The sequence below is a fragment of the Hipposideros armiger genome, unplaced genomic scaffold (genome assembly GCF_001890085.2).
Source record: "Hipposideros armiger isolate ML-2016 unplaced genomic scaffold, ASM189008v1 scaffold_149, whole genome shotgun sequence".
Lineage (NCBI taxonomy): Eukaryota > Metazoa > Chordata > Mammalia > Chiroptera > Hipposideridae > Hipposideros > Hipposideros armiger.
The window spans coordinates 2,325,994-2,343,167 of NW_017731499.1; the positions used below are offsets into that span (position 1 = coordinate 2,325,994).

Genomic DNA, 17,174 nt, shown 5'->3' on the forward strand with positions numbered 1-17,174 from the left:
CTCTACCAGTCATTTGTTATGTGTCCTGGGATCACGCGGTAGGTCTCTTACAAATACCCTTCAAACTCTCGCATTGATGTAGCCTGTGGTGCTTTGTTCAGTTGTGTGCTCAGACTCCGTGGGTCTGAAATGGGAGCGACGGGGTCCTGGATGACTGGGGCTGGCTGCACCTGTGTGCTCTTTAGAGTCGGGAGGCTGCCAATGTCTGTCTGTGCTTCCTGAGCATTAACCAGCGTTAGTTAAGGAGAACATACTTAGGCTCCTTATAGTGAATTTTCATTACGTTCTTTCCAGCAGATCATTTGTAAGTAGTTCCGAGTTGTACACTCAACATCAAAGTTGAATTTAATACGAGGAGTTGAAGTGAATCCTGCTGTTAAGAATCACAGTTGAACTTACCTGAATCACTAACCACTTATCGATCTCCATGTGGGAAAAATAGATACATTTAAATGCATGAAAACTGGCTCAGATTTTTAAAGAATCACAATTTGGGGACTCAGAGGGACAGTTGCCAGGCCAGCCTGAACATGTGGTTTGTGCTTCCACTGACATTCTGCTGGGTAGGTGTATTGAAAAAGATGCGTCTCATTTCTCTTTCTGTTCGTTGTTTTCAGTCACTTCAGCAGCTAATGTGTGCAGTCTCTGGGCCGAACTATAGGTCACTCATCGCGGACTGTGCTTTAGTGACATTGAACTTTGGCTCCATTAATTTAGAGTTCTCTGACCTGGTGGGGCAGTCAGGGGGCTGAGGATATTTGCTTGTTACTGTTTAGCAGGGGGCTGAATTACTGTTTAGCCTGGGACTTGGACCAGGAGACTGGCTTTTGACTCCTGGCTGTACCATTTATCGGCACTTGAACTTGGATAGACCCTGTAGGCCTCTCTGCCCCCCCTGCCCCCAACTGCTGTTTATATGTGTGGGGCCTTTTTAGCTTTCTAGCCCTTCCCAGGATAAAGTGGGCTTTTGGGTCTGCAGCCCAAGCAGGTATTCTTTACAAATGCCCCGGCTGATGGAGCCATGGAGCTCTGTAATTGCTGAAATGCTCTCTTCTTGTGTTAGCTCAGTCAGAAGGGTCCTGTGGGCCAGTTTGGATTCCTGCCTGCCTCTTGGAGACTTTGCCTAAATGGAAGTCACCCCTCTGTCCGTTTCTGCTTTGCTGCTTCATAAACACCACATTTACATCTCGTGCCTATTTCAGTACTTTCAAGCTTAGGCGACTCTAAAGATGTCAGGGGACCAATGAGGAAGTCGTAAGATATGTGCAGTCAGTCCTTCCATTATAACAGCAGCTTCAGCTCCACAGAGGCCTCCTATATCCACTCTGGGATAACCAGGCACGGATTTTCCAGGAAGCCACGTAATGGAATTGTCTGGCTAACGGACGCAGAAAACCACTATTCAGAGCCGTTTCCCTTTCTCTTTGAATTTGCAGCACTTTTTATGAAGACTGGTCTTTTGTGATGGATGAAGAAAGGTCTAGCATGCTTCCTACCATGGCAGCTGGTAAGTCTGGTCAGGGCCAGGGGTGATGGGCCCTGTGGAGCCTGCTGAGCGGAGGAGAATGCTTGGGAGAGAATGTATAACTCCAAGGGATGCTATGATTTTCCCTGTCCCTCACTGACTTTATGAGTCACTTGCCACTGTCCTTCCTTGAGTGGCATTGAGCATTGAGCCCATTTATCTAGAATTTGATACTCTGGCAGGGAAAGCATGGGCTTGAGGGGGTTTGGCTGTGGCTTTGCAGGTGGAATATAAAGACCCAGGGAGCCGGAGGTGAGGCCTAGCTCTGCGCCTTCCTGGCTGGTGACCTGGGGCAGATCTAGTGAGCGCTGTGATTCCTACTTTCCTCCTCTGCGAGGTGGGAACCCTGATAGCATTGCAGTCCCCTTTACGGGGCTGGGAGAGAATCAGATGTACACCATTTGTCAGCGCGAAGCCTTGGAATGCTGTTAGTTGGTGAATTGTTCAGTTGTTTGTCATTTGACTCTCACTCAAAGGGTGAGACAGAAGTGGGCCACTTGCTTCTTTCTTCCAGGTTGCTTGTTGCCTCCTTTTTTTTTTTTCCTTTCCTGAAAGTGTGTGCTGAGTCCTACATACCGAGAGCTACGTTAGTCTAGTTGATTGACGAGGCAGGGCCAGGCTCAGCCATGACTCCCTCTGTCAGCCCTAGGATACCAGTGCACGTTTTTGCCTAACGTAATAACGATAATGACACTGCTGTGCATTTTGGGATTGTTTGCTTAGTGAGTGTGTTTAATACTTACCCTGGGAAAGTATTAAATGGGGACACGGTGTCCCCATTTTACAGATGAGGAAACTGAAGCTCAGAGAGGTTGTAAATGGCATGACCAAGGTCCCAGAGCTCGTAAGTGGCCGTGCTGGGATCCAACCCAGGCAGTCTGACCCCAGAGTTTACTCCTCCACCTCCCTCCTGACAGATAGCAAGGGAATTTGTAAAGACTCGGCCCCTGTGGTTGCTGGTGTCTGCCGACCCCCAGTTACGGGAGGCTTCCTCAGCGTTTAAGACCAGTGCGCACCGGCCTGTGTGCTGTGATGTCTGCGCCTTGTCCGTCGCATTGGGGGTGTGACTGTTCAAGCAGCACACACTCCAGACCCCTCTCTTTTGGGGGCAGGGCTGAACTCCATCCTCTTTGCAATCAACATCGACAACAAGGACTTAAACGGGCAGAGTAAGTATGCTCCCACCGTCTCGGACCTCTTGAAGGAGTCCACGCAGAACGTGACCTCACTGCTGAAGGAGTCCACGCAAGGAGTGAGCAGCCTGTTCAGGGAGATCACGGCGTCCTCGGCGGTCTCCATCCTCATCAGACCTGAGCAGGAGAGCGACCCCCTGCCCGTCGTGTCCAAGCACGGCAGCGTCGGTGAGTGGGGACAGGCGCCCCAGGTAGAGCCGAGCACGTCGTAGGGTAAAAGGACGAAAAGTGCCGAGGGGGATGAAATCTGATGCACTTGCATGTTCAGTTCACGTTTGTGTTTATTTTTCTTACCCTTATTCACTCCGGAAGTGATCTGAGAGCCTTACCTCGATGGGAAGATGATAGGGAAAAAGAGCAAACAGGCCAGAGCAAAGGAGGGTATGATAGCCACGTGAAGCCAGAGGAGTTTGATCTTCACTCATTTATTCCTTTGTCCATTCATTCATTTGTTCACTGAATGCATCCTGTGTGCTAGGCAGTGAGTGAGCCAAGGAAGACAGATCACCAGCACTTAGCCTTCCGTCTCCTTTGGAATGGAGTAGGAGTTTAGTGACACATATACAAGTAATTAACTACCTTCTGATAAATAGGGTGTGTGGAGAGCGTACACTATTGGGCTTGTTTGTTGGGGAGAGGACTTGTAAGTGCAAGCCAGGGGAAGGGATGGATGGATGGATGAATGAAGATTAATTTTGTGACACGTTTATAATACGCCTTGAGCCTTCTGGGACATCCGGAATGTGCCATCGAACCATTGACTACCATCTCAAACTGGTTTTCTTGGTCTCATCTACCAACCAGGAGAGTTTTTTCCAAAATGAAGCAATGAAATCATTTCAAGAATGATAACATCCTGTAAATCAAAGAAGGACTGCTTAGAAGGCAGAATTTTACCGTATGCTCTGTAGTGTAGTTTAAAAAACTATTATTTATTTTTTAAATGTATTTTTCAATTACAGTTGACATTCAATATCATATTAGTTTCAGGTATACAAAAAAAAATAGCGACTAGACATTTATATAACTTATGAAGTCATCACCCTGGTAAATCTAGTACCCATCTGATACCATACATAGTTATGACAGTACTGTTGACTATACTTGTATTTCCTATTGCTGTACTTTACATCCCTATGATTATTTTGTTTCAATTAAATTTTTTGGGGTAACATTTATTATATAAGTTTCAAGTGTACAGGTGTTCTATAATACCTCATCTGTATGTTGCATTGTGTGCTCACGACCCAAAGTCTAGTCTTCTGTCACCATATATTTGACCACCCTGTACCCTCTTCACCCTCCTTCCACCCCCGTTTCTCTCTGGTAACCACCATACTGTTGTCATGACCATTTTTATGACGTCTTTTCATATCTGTTGGCCATCTGTACGTCCTCTTTGGAGAAATGCCTCTTCAGGTCCTCTGCCCATTTTTTAATCAGATTGTTTATTTGGTGTTAAGTTGTATGAGTTGTTTACATATTTTGGATGTTAACCCCTTACTGGATGGATCATTGGTGAATATCTTCTCCTATTCAGTAGGCTGTCTTTTCATTTTGTGGATGGCTTCCTTTGCTGCCCCAGAACCTTTTAATTTACTATAGTTTCATTTGTTTATTTTTTCTTTTTTCCCCTTGCCTGAGGAGACATATCCAAAACTTGTTTAAATAAGTAGAGGCCCACATCTATTTTGCTCAATCTCCTTTAAACAGATGTTTTCCCCAAGGATTTAAAAAAATACCTGAGTTTATCTTACAATTTATTTTTCAGTAGAGCCGTAGAAGTCGCTTAACTGGAGTCAAGGTCATCCCTTTATCTTGTCTACTTTTTCTTACGCCGCGTCTTCTCTTTTGCCAGATGCCAAATGTAAAAAGGAGCGGAAGAAGAAAAAGAAGGTGACCAACATCATCTCATTTGACGACGAGGAAGATGAGCAGAACTCTGGTGATGTTTTTAGAAAGATACCTGGGGCCGGGGAGAGCTCAGAGGAGAACTCCGACCGCTCCTCGGTCAATATCTTGTCGGCCTTTGAAAGCTCCTTTGGGCCAAATTCCAATGGAAGTCAGAGCAGCAACTCATGGAAAATTGATTCTCTGTCTTTGAACGGGGAGTTTGGGTACCAGAAGCTGGATGTGAAGAGCATTGACGATGACGATGTGGATGAAAACGGGGATGACGTGTACGGGAACACGGCGGGAAGGAAGCACCCAGGCCCCACGGAGTCACCTGAGAAGTAAGTTCCACTTGGGCTTTTAACGAAGGGCGGTACGTTACCTGCTCCCGCTTTCCGCAGTGTTGGGTGAAATAAAGGTGCAAGCTTTACGTTTGTTTAGGGCATCGTTCGTTTTTCAGATCTTGATTTAGGGGGGAGGAGCGTTATAACGTGCTGAGAACTGAGAGAGAGGAAGGGAGCATAGTTGAAGGTGCTTATTACAGAATTAGGGTCGAGGTGTGTGTCTGGACATTTTTGCTTTATGTACACGTCTTTTGTTTTCGTTTCCTGGCCTTTCCTCCCATGGCTTATCTCGCCACTAGCATTAGGACGCTCAGGAGAAAGGCCGGGTTAGAGGACAGCCGTGGGCTGGTGACTTCTGTGTGTGTCTGCAGGGGTGTGCACAGCAGTCATTGGCCGGCATTTGCTGCTTGCCCACTGGAGTTGCTATAGACTTATACCTGAGGGAGGGGCTTGACGCACATGAAGGCACGAAGCAGGAAAGCATACCGTGTTCCCGAAAACAAGACCCAGCCAGAAAATAAGCCGCAGCCTGATTGTAGGTGCCAAAACGTGGCACCTTGGCATACTGAATAGTTTGAGCTGAAGGAGTTTGTGGAAAAGTCACCCTTCTCCCTGAAATAGGTCATAAAACCCTCATGTGAGGGGTGCGTGCCCTCCATATCCTGGAGGAATCATGCTAGGGCTTCTTCTCTGGCTAGGTCTTATTTTTGGGGAAACACCATAGTTAAGAGCTTGGATCTTGGAATCAAGGCAACGTGGGTTCTCATTCACTAGTTCCATGGCTTAGGCTGGACTAGGCTAGACAAGTCACCTCACCTCCCACAGCCTCAGGCCTCATCTGGGCCCTGGGAGCAAAACAGTACCTGCTTTGTAGGGTTGTTGTCGAGTTAATGGGATACTGTGTGTGGGCCTGTTGGCACGGGTGCTGGCACATCATGAAAGACAGCAGAGGTCAGCTGCTGCTGTCATGCTTCTCTTGTAATAATTCCCAAGCTTGGTTTTAGTCTTCATGTCAAATAAACTAGTTACCTCTTTGCCCGGCCTTTCTGGTACACCATTGCCATCCTAATCATGGGTGATGTCAGACCCCGCCCAGGAGAGTATACAGTGAAGGTATGGAGATTGCATAGTGTGAGTGAGGGGTACGGTGTGTCCCTAGCCCTAAGCTTTTCATTTTCACGTTGTTTTAATAGGAGTTCTTTTAATTATTTCTCAGGAGACCATGCCTGTTTTTGTTTTTGTTTTTTTTCCCCTGGTCCTCATTCACGTGGATACCCATATTAGTAGCATTACCTTGATCATCAGTGATATACCTGATGCTGCAAGCTGTGTACCTTCTCCTAATCTTTAGGCTAGTGGGGATCACCCCCCACACAACAGGAAAGAATGGGATTCCATAGAGAGTTGAGATTTGTCAAAGCGATGGGCAAAGCTGGGGTGCAGGCCAGGTTATGCTGTACTCCAAAGCTCCCACTGTCAGATGTTTTCCTTGTTTCTACATAGCTATCACTATCGATTGGTTGATCGATAAGTCATGATTTGCTAAAGGCTCCCCCATTGTTGAGCATTTAGGTTGTTGGCATTTTTGATTGTTTTTGCTTTTTTGTTGTCAGCCATCCTGAAATGAACATTGTCATGCATGAGACTTTTTTCTTCTCCCGAAGTATTTGTGAGGGTAGCTTCCCTGTAACATTGTTTTTGCTCACAGGCTGTGACTTTTTTTTGTTTCTGGGACCCAGGTCTTGTGACGTGCTGTGTTAGTCAGGGTTCTCCAGAGAAACATAACCAATAGGATGTGTGTCTGTCTATCTATCAGTCAATCGATCAATTGATCGATTGATCTATCTATCTAGATTTATTTTAAGGAATTGGCTCACATGATTGTGGAAGCTTGGGAAGTCCAGAATCTGCAGAGTAGGCTGCAGGCTGGAGACCCAGGGAAGAGTTGCAGTGCGAATCCTAAGCAGTCTGCTGGCAGAATTTCTTCTTCTTTGGGGAACATCAGTCTTTTTCCATTAAGGCCTTCAACTGATTGGATGAGGCCCACCTAAATATGGAGGGTAACCTGCTTTGCTCAAGGTCTACTGGTTTGAATGTTAATCATATCTAAAAAATACCTCCCCAGGGACTTCTCATTCATATATCTGGCTACTGTGGTTTAGCCAAGTTGACCCTGAAAATGAACCATCACATCTGCCTTTTGTTCTTAATCTGGGCCTTTTAGGAAATGCCACTTGCATTCTGTGTCTGTGTAGGTGAGTGCAACTCTGGGTTGATTCACTTTGTGGGTTTTTTTTGGGGGGGTGCCTCACACAGCCATTTCTCCTCCTTCTAGACTGGTGCCATTGAGGGGAGGTCAGCTTGCCAGCCAGGGTAGCTGCCTGCATTGTGATGTGCAAACCACCAAACAGTGCAGGGTGACCTTCACAGAGGCCGGGCCCTTCGAGGCCATCAGCCTCCTGCAGATGACGGATAGCCTCACCTGGCGTAAAGGGGGGTCTTGAGCGAAGCTTCCGCAGAGCCTCTTGGGGAATGAACAGAGGAATGATGAGGTGGCCTACCAAGTAATACTTTGCTTTTGATTCTAAGCTAATGTTCATGTGAAGGGTCTCAGAGCCTGAAGGGGCCAAAGCTTGAGCGATTTTAACAGCAGCGAGGTGTGTGAGGGGGACGCGGCCAGGCCAGGAGGAGCAGGCGGACGGCGGGAGCCTCTGGCAAAGCCAGTGCTCTGATGGCCTCAGGTGCTCTGTTGGCCCAGAGTTGGGTTTTTATGCCTGTTTGCTAGCAAGTAAACCACTTCTATGATGACAGGAAAGTCGTGTCTCTCCTGCCTCAGTACTTATAAGTGTTGGCTTCGCTTTTTGTCTCTTTCCTTAAAAGAGGATAATATCTTTCTTATCAAAAGGAGTTTTTCTATCACTTCTTATGTGTCCTGTGACACCAATAGGAAAGTGGGGCGAAAACATAATTTGAAAAGAATTACAAACGCAGGGGAAATGTTGTGCCTCCCTAGCAAAGAAGCAGATGCAAAGTGAAACCAGGTACCATGGTATGCGCATCGTATTTGTCAAGGTGTAAAGTGAGAGCTGCACAAACAGGGAACCCTGGGTTAGTGCCCCGGGAGCAGCTTGCTCTCAGTATGTCCTCAGACTGGGTGTCTCCCAGGCACACAGTAGGCGCACAGGGGTGCACAGGCGCACAGATAGCTGGTAGTGTTGACAGCCCTCCGGGAAATGATTTGATACAATGCCAGGAACCCTAAAAATGTCTATCTCACTCGATTTAGCAATTCCACTGCTGGGGAATCTCTAGGGATCTTCCCTGAGGGCAGAGTCTCAGGAAAAAGGTTGCTGCATCCGGGTACCGAAGTCCTTTAGAGCAGCAAAACGCTGGATGGAGCTCCATGTGCAGCCACAGAGGACAGCTAGCAGCAGAGTATTGCGGGGTTTAAACCTTAGCACCTTAACATTTAGGATCTTCAACCTTTTAAATGAGTTTAAGAGTGTCCAAGCTCTCTTCAAGTATGAAGACAAGCTTGTAAATGAATAGTGAATGAAAAAGCCAAATATAAGATCCTGCGTGGAGTATCATTGTGATATCAGTGTGTGTAGATAGAAAGAAAAAAAGATAAGAAATAGTGCCTGACTCAGTGTGTTTTGGGTCATGTGGCGTTGGGTGTAATTTTTCCTCCTCTTTTTGGCATTTTCTAGGTCTTCCAGTAAATGTCTTATTTTTCTAATGAATGTTTTTAAGCCAGTGGTGGCATCATGTTCTGAATTGGCCTCTGCCTCAGGAATCACGTTGGTGTAAGTCATTTTTGAGGTGGTGGCTCTTGGCCACTTTTACTTGGGCTCCAAACCCCAGCTGCCGGGGCCTGGCTTCACCTTGCGTTCTGCGTGTATTGCTGGAAAGTGGCAGGATTTCCCCTCAGAAATTGGGGCAGATCATCCACCCATCTGGAGCCAGTGCAATGGCGGGGAGAGGACTGGTGGTTTTGCTGCCGTCTCCTGAGCGCATCCGGAGATCCCCTTGGTCATCAGCTGCTGGATCGGAGCCTCGGGAAGGGGAGTCTGTGCAAATTCTAGAGGGTGTAGCCAGGTTCATCTAAGAATGGGGCTTCCTCTTTTGCGCCCCAGTTTGCCATCTGAGGGTCTCGTCGTGTGTGTTACCTGTAGGGTTAGATGATAACATTTCCTAAAATTCTGGAAAGTTGCTCAGTGCCAAGTGTATGACTAAAAGCTAGAGAGGCTGAAAGCAGAATCTCTACATGATGGGCTCTGAGAGAGGAGGTGCCCAACTACGCCTGCGGGTCACATCCACCCCCAAGCTAAGAATGGTTGTTACATTTTAAAGGGTTGTTAATAAAAAAGGATCTGTATGGCCACAAAGCCTAAAATATTTGCTATCTGGTCCTTTACAGAAAAGTTTGTTGACCCCTGCTCTAAAGGAAAGGAAAACTCTATCTCTGAGATTTTTGTTTCTCCTCTCTCCCTCCCTTCTTTCTTTGTTTTGCCCCTTCCACCTTCCCTCCCCTCTCTCTGTCCCTCCTGCTCCCTTTCCCCTTTTTCCTCCTCCCCCTCCCTTCCTCTGTTAGGGAGGTGTGATTATGATCTGCTCTGGTCTTTACAATCAACTTACAAAGCGATTTTATAGACTTTAAATGCACAAATGTATCCTGGTGTTTATTAATGTTTCCCAGTTGCCAAGAGGCATATGCTCCAGTGTGCAAATACTGTGTCAAACTAATTTAGCTGAATCAGCCATCATTATAAAGATCGTACAGGTTAGTGTGTCCTTTGTGGAGAAAGTGACAGTATAACAGATCATATGAACCTGGTTAATATTTGAGCTGACCTGCTTTCTTGGAAGGGACCCAGATGTGATCTGGTCTGATGCTGCCCTGTCACCCAGGAGGGTTTGAGAACCAGCAAGGTGAAATGACACAGCCCTAGGTCACGGGGCTGCCCTCGTTTCGGAACCTGGAATAGACCGTGCTTCCCCCCGCTGCAGCACTTTGCACATGCTGTCCCCTCCCGTCCAGTCCCCCTCTTTGTCCTTCCTCTTCACTCAGGTAACTCTTGCGCTCCCTTCACCTCTCACCTCAAACCTCCCTTCTTCCATGGCGGCTTCCACGACCTCCCTGACCAGCTCCGCGAATCCGAGCTGCCGTTGTACACCTTCTGGGGGGATTATTTGATTTATGTCTGTGCCCCCCACTAGACTGTAAGCGCCACGAGGGCAGGATGAACACCAGGTGCTGGCTCCTCGGCCAGCACACGAGGTCTGCACTGCACGCTGCCTGGCGTATAGTAGGTGCTCAGTAAACACTGGTGGAAGGAACAAATGCGAGCGGTCTGGCTCCGGACTCCATGCCCCCCGACTCCCTTCTGTGACTCCTGCTGTGCTCAGCCCCATGGTAGCCTGGTTAGTCCCCAAGAAGGAACTTGTGAGAGGCCCAGCCGAGAGGCTTGTGGGGACCTGAGCCCTCGGGGGCCCTGCACCCTGTCACACAGCTGTATTCTTTCGCTGTAGGTCACTGGACGGGAACACCTGCCTGTCCCAGAGGCACAGCTGGGCCCCGCTGCAGGTGCTTCACGGTGATGCGGATGTCCTGTTTCCCGTCAGCAGCGTGGGCTCCTACAGCCCTGCAGGTGGGTGTTTCCTGACTGCTTTTTCCCTCTCGGAGAGCCCGCAGGGGCGTCTGGGTCACCTCTGCTAGTAGGAGCAGAGCAAGTTGGCACGGGCCTCCGGGCAGGAGGGGCCTGTTGAGAGTAGGAGTCACTTCCTGCTGAACCTGGTTGTTTTGAGGTGCCCTCTCCTGAGTAAGTTTTGGGCAGAGTGGGTTGGCAAGTCACCAGAGCGCCCTCAGGCCTGTTTTTCTTTTCTTGCCAGTGATTTGTAGAACTTGGTCATGTATAAGCTGACCACAAGTGGTGACCAGTATTTTTGCCAATTAGGAGAAGGGAGGTGACAGAGCCTGGGGCTCTAAAGGCCCTGGCACCCTTTGCAGCCAAGTGCTTGTGGAGCAGGGAGCAGCTTGCTTAGAACCTGCCTGTGGTTCTGACCGCTCTGTGCTGCCCAGCAGACCTGTGTGTGGTTTGTTATTGTCTTCTTTGGCTATAACAGGTCACGGGGAGCACGGGGGTGGGGTGCGGGTGGCACGTGGATGAGCCCAGCTCGCCCAGAGGGGAGGGTGTGCAGTGCAGCCGACTCTGCCTGGCACAGGGAAGTGCTTGGCTGCCATCTGGGTCAGCGAGGCCTCCGTCTCCTCCTGCCCCCCGTCTCTCAACCCCATAAGTGTCCTTCTTATCTTCCCAGGGCCAGGTTTAAGAAACTGAGATGGGGGCCCACTGTTGACATTCTGAACCGGATGATAGACTGTTGTTCTTGTCGCTGGGCAGGGAGCAGAAATCCACTCAAACTAACTCAGGTGCAGAGGTGGGCGGGGGCCGTTGACTGGCAGCCATCCAGAGCAGGGGTGGCGGGGGTGGGAGGAGGCCAGGTTAGAACCAGCTCTAGGAAGTGGCGGGGGGCCGGGGCAGGCTACTGTTCTGAGCAGGGTGTTCCTCCTGTGCACGGAGGCAAACGAGGGTGCGTGGCTGAGTGACTTATGTCTGCCAGGCTAGTGTGCTCTTCAGGAAAGTGCATGACGGGGACAGTGATGGCCAACACTGAGTGCAGGACTGTAAGAGGATCGGCTGTAAACTCACTCATTCACGCTTCACCACGGCCTGGGAGGAAGGGGTGGGCATTATTATATCACCTTCCTCTCAGATCTGTGGCGAGCATTCCCTAAGTTGCTGTGGGAAAGGATGCCAGGCACACGCTAAGGCCCATGAACGCTCACTGCCCACTGCAGTGGCGACGTGACAGGACATTTTGTGGGCAGCCTCTGTGGTGGGCGTGGGAGCTGGACTTGGGACGGGGAGGACTCTCTGCCGGCGAGGTCCTGCCGTCTTTCTTGCTGTGCGCCCCACACTTCCTTATGGGGATCTGCCCCCGCCTCCTCTCTCTCCGGGTCCATCTCTGCTCCCTCATCATCCTCAGCCCCTCCCCTTTGGCCTGTACTTGGCCGCGGTGCCAACGTCATTGTCTGAGCCTGTGACCTTCCGTCCCAGCCCGCGCTTCTCTCGGTCTCCGCTGACATCCTGAAGGGCGGTCCGGCGGGCCTTGCTCGTGTCTGAGCCAGGCCAGCACTTAGCTCCTTCCGCTCAGTGACTGCCCTTGGTCGGAGTCCACTGCCCATTCAGTGGCAGTGCAGACGCAGCAGAATGTCGGGGGGGTGTGGGAGTCGGGGGTGGGGTGGGGTGGGGGGGCTGCAGAGAGCAGGTGGTCCTAATGTGTGTCCAGGACCACATTCTAACGTTTTTGTTTGTGGCTTCCAAGTCGTGATCCACTGGAGGGATTGTTCAGTTGGGTTGTGAAGTATCGCTGGGCTGTTAGGCGTGTGCACTGCACAGTCTGTTTCATTTCTAGTGGCTTTTTTATTTCTTACCTGGGCTCCTGTAACCATCAGATGCTCAGGGAAGATGGCTGGCTGCTCCAAAATGCTATTTGCTAATTACTTGGGGTTTAGTCTTACAAAACCTGCCACTCTTCCACCCTTTCTGGGCTTTCTGTAGACCAGTGTCTCCAGAGAAATAGCTTCTGGCAGCTTCCGAGGTCCTGGAGAGAAGACATCCATCAGTTTTCCCAATGTCCCACCTCTGCCTGTTGGCCTCACAGACCCAGAGGCTCCACCCAGTCACTGTTGATGGGACCTGAGCTCCAGCTTATCTCGTTTACCCTTCCAGAGATGCTGCCAACTTTTTTATTTACTACAGTTACAAAGCTGGCAGGAGTCTTGGAAGCTGGTGACAGCCTGAGGGCCCAACTCGCGTGGGTAGGAGCATTGCCTGGTGAGGCAGATGATTTTAGGGCTGCATGAAGACACTAGAATCAGAGCGGGGAGATCTGTTGCCTGATTAGAATGCCAAACTGCATCAAGTCCCTCCTGGCCTGAGTCCCCGTTTCCATGGGAGGCATGTGGCCCAGGTGGTGCTGAGACCAGCCTGCCTGCAGGGGGGCCCTTCCCTGGCCTGTTTTGGTGACCAGATCTTGGGAGGGAGAAAGCAGCAGAGAAGGGGCCCTGAACGCAGAATTATTATCTTTCTGGAATCTTGGAAGAGGTGGCTCTGTGGGTCAGGGGGCGGTGCTTTGGGCTGCATGGCTGGGGTTAGGGAGGGGCTCGGTGAGGGGAGATGCCTGCTGATGGTCCCACGAGGCCCAGACACGCAGATGGAGGATTGGATATAGTCATTCCTCCAGGCATGTCTATTACCTGCAAGAGAGCAAAGCACCTTTACCAACGTCTCTTTGAGGCTGCAAGGGAGAGAGCGCCCCCCACGTCCTTTCCAACTGAGAATAAGAAGGGGAGTGAACCAAGCACCTGTGACACAGTGCACGTGTGAAACCGGTACTGCCCCTGCCCGCACTGCGGGGCCTGCCTTCACTGTGGGGTTTAGCAAGTGCAGGGCAATGTCCTGAGGCCGCCGTTCCCTTGAAACCCCAGCCCCCCTACCCACCCCAGGTCTGACGTTCTTCATCTTCTCGTCCTGCCGTTGGGGGGTCTTCCCAGTTGCTTGTTGAGAGTGAGGTCTGTGGTTGTGCTGCTCTCACCTGAGGGGGCTCATGTCAGAGCTTGGCTTCCATGGACTGATTTTACTGGTTGGACTGTCACGAAGCTTGCGGCGGCCGCAGGGCCTGCGCCGTGTGGCTTCTCCCCCGTGTACGTGGGTTGTGTGCGTGGTTTTTGTTGCTCATTCAGTGGATGACCCTGCTCTGGGTCAGCACCATTCCAAGCTCTGGGGGATCCAAGGGCAAATCCCCCCTGGAGCTCTGCATGCAAGGAGGGGACAGGGACACCATCGAATCACCTGATGTGAAGGAGAAAGGTAAGAGCGGTCGAGTGTGTGCCCTGAATGCTTTCACCACCCTGTTCAGCCTTATCTCAATGGGCTCTCCACTTCCACCCCTGCCCCCGCCCCATCCATTCTTCTTTTAGCAGCCAGAGTGATTTTTTGGAACGTACGTCAGTCAGATTGACTCATTCCCGGGCTCCGAACCCTTCAACCTCACGCGGGATAAAATCCAGAAAGTTCCGTGTGGCCACCCCGGCCCCAGCTCGCCCCAGCAGCCTCAGGTCCTCCCGTTTCCCTTTTGCTCGGTGTCCCCAGCCACCCCTACTTCCTCACGCCGAGCCCACCATCATCTCTCTCCTCATGCTCCTCCTGTCTTCCTTCCTCTACTGAGGTCGTGGCCTGATGCCACACCCTGCCCCGTCCCCAGGCAGGCCAGGCCTCATGTGTCATGCGGTTGTCAACCCCGCGTGTCTCCATTGCTCTGACCTCAGTTTGTGATCGTGTGTTTGTGTAGTTCCTTGTTAATACCTCCCCCGTGCTCCATTAGCCTTGCTCATGAGAGCAAGACTGTGTGTGTCTCGATTCCAGTGTGACCCTGACCCTGACCCTGGCCGGAGCCAGGTCCACAGCTGGGGCTCAGGAAGTCTTTGCTGAGCGTGAGTGAACAGAGGCGGTAGATGGGGACGTGGGCATGCTGTGGGAGTGGAGAAATGATACCTGACTGGGGACACAATGTGGACAAAAGACTAGACAGGGCCCGAGGGAAAAGCAGGCATCTTGGATCAGCTGAATGAGAGGCTCTGAAGTGGGCAAGGGCTCAGCTCTGCCGCTGGCCAGACCCAGGTGCAAACCCTCGCGCTTCAGCTGTGTGGTCTTGGACACGTCACTGAAACCCTCGAGGTCCATTTCCTTATCTGTAAGATTAAGGTAATAGCAGCACTCGCCTGGGGGGGGGGGCGGCGGCCTGGAGGATGAGGGAAACAGCCTGTGTCCCTGTGATGGCTGTGTGGCCCTGGTGCCTCAGTACAGCTGTCAGCTGTCGCGGTCGTGTATTATGATGGGAAATCCACTTCGGCCGAGTAGGCGCTGCGTCTGGGATGCTGGTGGGTGATGTGGGTCTTTACTCCGCATGGGTTTCCATGTGTATGTTGGAGTCCCCTTCTGCTTCAGGGAGTTCGGTCTGACGGCTGTGTGTGACCGATTATAGAGGGTGGGACACAACTGAGGGACCTACTGCAGGAGACCCCTGGAAGACCTCGAGCCTTTGAACTAGGGTGGCAGTGGAACAGCTTGTGAGCAAGGAATGGGCGACAAGTAGGTGGAACTGGCAGGTCCTGGGCACCACGAGGCTCTGTGGTGGGAGGGAGGGTGAGTGCCACGCTCTCCTGAGGTTCCTGCCAGGGGGACGTGGTGACAGGAGAGGAGTGGGTTTGAAGGCCATGAGCAGTTGTGGGTCCTGAAGGCCGTCCATAGAGCTTACTGGCAGACAGTTAGAAATGTGGGACCGGGATTCACGATTCAGGTCTTAGCCAGAGAGGGGGGCTTGAGAGTTGTCATCTTCACAGAGGTGAAAGCTGGAGCCGAGATTTGTCAAGGGAACAGAGGCTGCGGGGTCATGATTCAGGGACGCCTTCGCTCAGGAACCAGAGAGGAAGGGGTGGAGGAGGAGGCCTCAGGAGTAGTGTTATGAGGCTGAGAAAGGAGAGCTCCAATCAGGAGTGCCTTGTCATGGGCTGCAGGAAGGTGGGGAGGGGGACCGAGGGCCGAGTTCCTTGGGGACATCTGAGAGCAGTTCCAGTTGACTGGGAGGTTGAGAGCCCGGGTAGGCAGGCTCGGCTACAGAGCGAGTCGACGTTAGCCATTGCTCACTGAGTGCTCTTACTGAGCTCTACATGGGTCACAATTTTGTTACGTGGTCGGCATTACGGTAGGCACCAGTGTCATCCCCTTTCATCGATGAGGAGACCGAGATGCAAAGAGCCTTGGTGACTTGCTGAATTAAAGTTGGGAAGCAGCGCTGGAACCCAGGCAGTGGGGCAGAGCCTGCACCCTTAAACTAACCACATGCTAGGGAGCGAGGAAGGGGAGGCCAGGTAGACACTGGTTCTTTAGCCTTAGAGCTTCTTCAAAGAGGCGGGAGTGAGTGGAACAGCTTGTTGGGGGCCCCCCCTCCCCTTAGAGTTTCCTTAGTTCAGCCCCTTAAGAGCTGGGGAGCCTTGAGCAGGACAAAACCAGCATCAACAGAAGGAATGACACGGAGGAGGCTGTGACGGACTGTGACGGACGGCTCAGGGAAGCCGGATGTGCTCCCTCCCATCTCTGTGTGCCTGTCCCAGTCCAGGCCTGGCTTCTGTGGTGGACGTTGACCAGCCAGAAGTTTCTCCAATGAGCAAATGTTCTGGGTGATACTGGCTGTCATGCCGCCATCTAGCCCAAGGGACTTAAGATTTGCCGTTTTTCCTGGAAAGAGACTTGAACAGCAGCTAATGCATTTATGGAAATCTTTAGTGCCACTTGCCTATTGTTCCTAGAGATTATCTGTGGCCTTTCCCACATGCCACTTAATGCAGGGCAAGTGGCTTTTTAGAAAAAAACCACAGTCACTTTGTTTTGACCTGAGCAGACACTGAGCGATTGGACTGTGCTGCCCTCTCGTGTCCGTCCTGCACCACTGCAGGCAGGAGCAGTTTTGTGAAACAGAAAGCTGACTTATTTATTATTCCCTGATGCTGAGGTTGGCTCTGAATATGGACTTCCTGGGTAATTCTAGGTGGCTCAAGGTCAAAAAGGTTAAGTGAGAGTATAGGGCCTTCTATCAGTGACTGTGATGTAAAGTCTGAGATTGTGGCTGGAAAAAAACGAAGCGAGTAGCAGGTAAAAGTCCAGTGTGCCAAGGAGGAAAAAAATTTCTAAGTCAACTGATTTAGCAGATGAGCCCATGTCTGCCTGGTGTCCTTGTCTCCTGGAGGGAATGAAATGAAAACAGGGACCTGACTTTCTGTCTGCGATCACTGTCTATGCACAGATGCCCCCCTTGGAAGCCTGGAGAACGGGTCGGGACCTGAGGACCGCGTTCTCCCGGAGTCTGGACCTCGATACAGGTGAGTGAAACCAGGCTGCCTTTGGGATTGAATTGTCCTAGTCACAACTCAGCATCTCATTCTCTCTTTTTTTTTTTAAAGATTTTTATTGGGGAGTTGGGGGGATGGGAACAGTGCTAGGGAATTGCGGAAAGGGGAACAGACAAGTTGCTGTCGTTTTGTTCTTCAGTCTAGTTGTGGAGGACGTAGCTTCACTGGCCCAAGTTGGCACCATCATT

At 50.8% G+C, this 17,174-nt stretch overlaps 1 protein-coding gene across 3 annotated transcripts in view; it reads left to right on the forward strand.

Annotated features, from left to right (window-relative positions):
• The window catches only part of SNX29 (sorting nexin 29), a 482,345-nt gene that overhangs the window by 63,204 nt on the left and 401,967 nt on the right, over positions 1-17,174 (forward strand). For all 3 annotated transcript variants that reach the window (XM_019650893.1, XM_019650895.1, XM_019650896.1), the window contains 5 exons: positions 1,437-1,507; positions 2,638-2,886; positions 4,577-4,952; positions 10,488-10,606; positions 16,881-16,956. In XM_019650893.1, the coding sequence (XP_019506438.1) occupies positions 1,437-1,507; positions 2,638-2,886; positions 4,577-4,952; positions 10,488-10,606; positions 16,881-16,956 (891 nt within the window). The remainder of the gene's footprint in view (positions 1-1,436; positions 1,508-2,637; positions 2,887-4,576; positions 4,953-10,487; positions 10,607-16,880; positions 16,957-17,174) is intronic.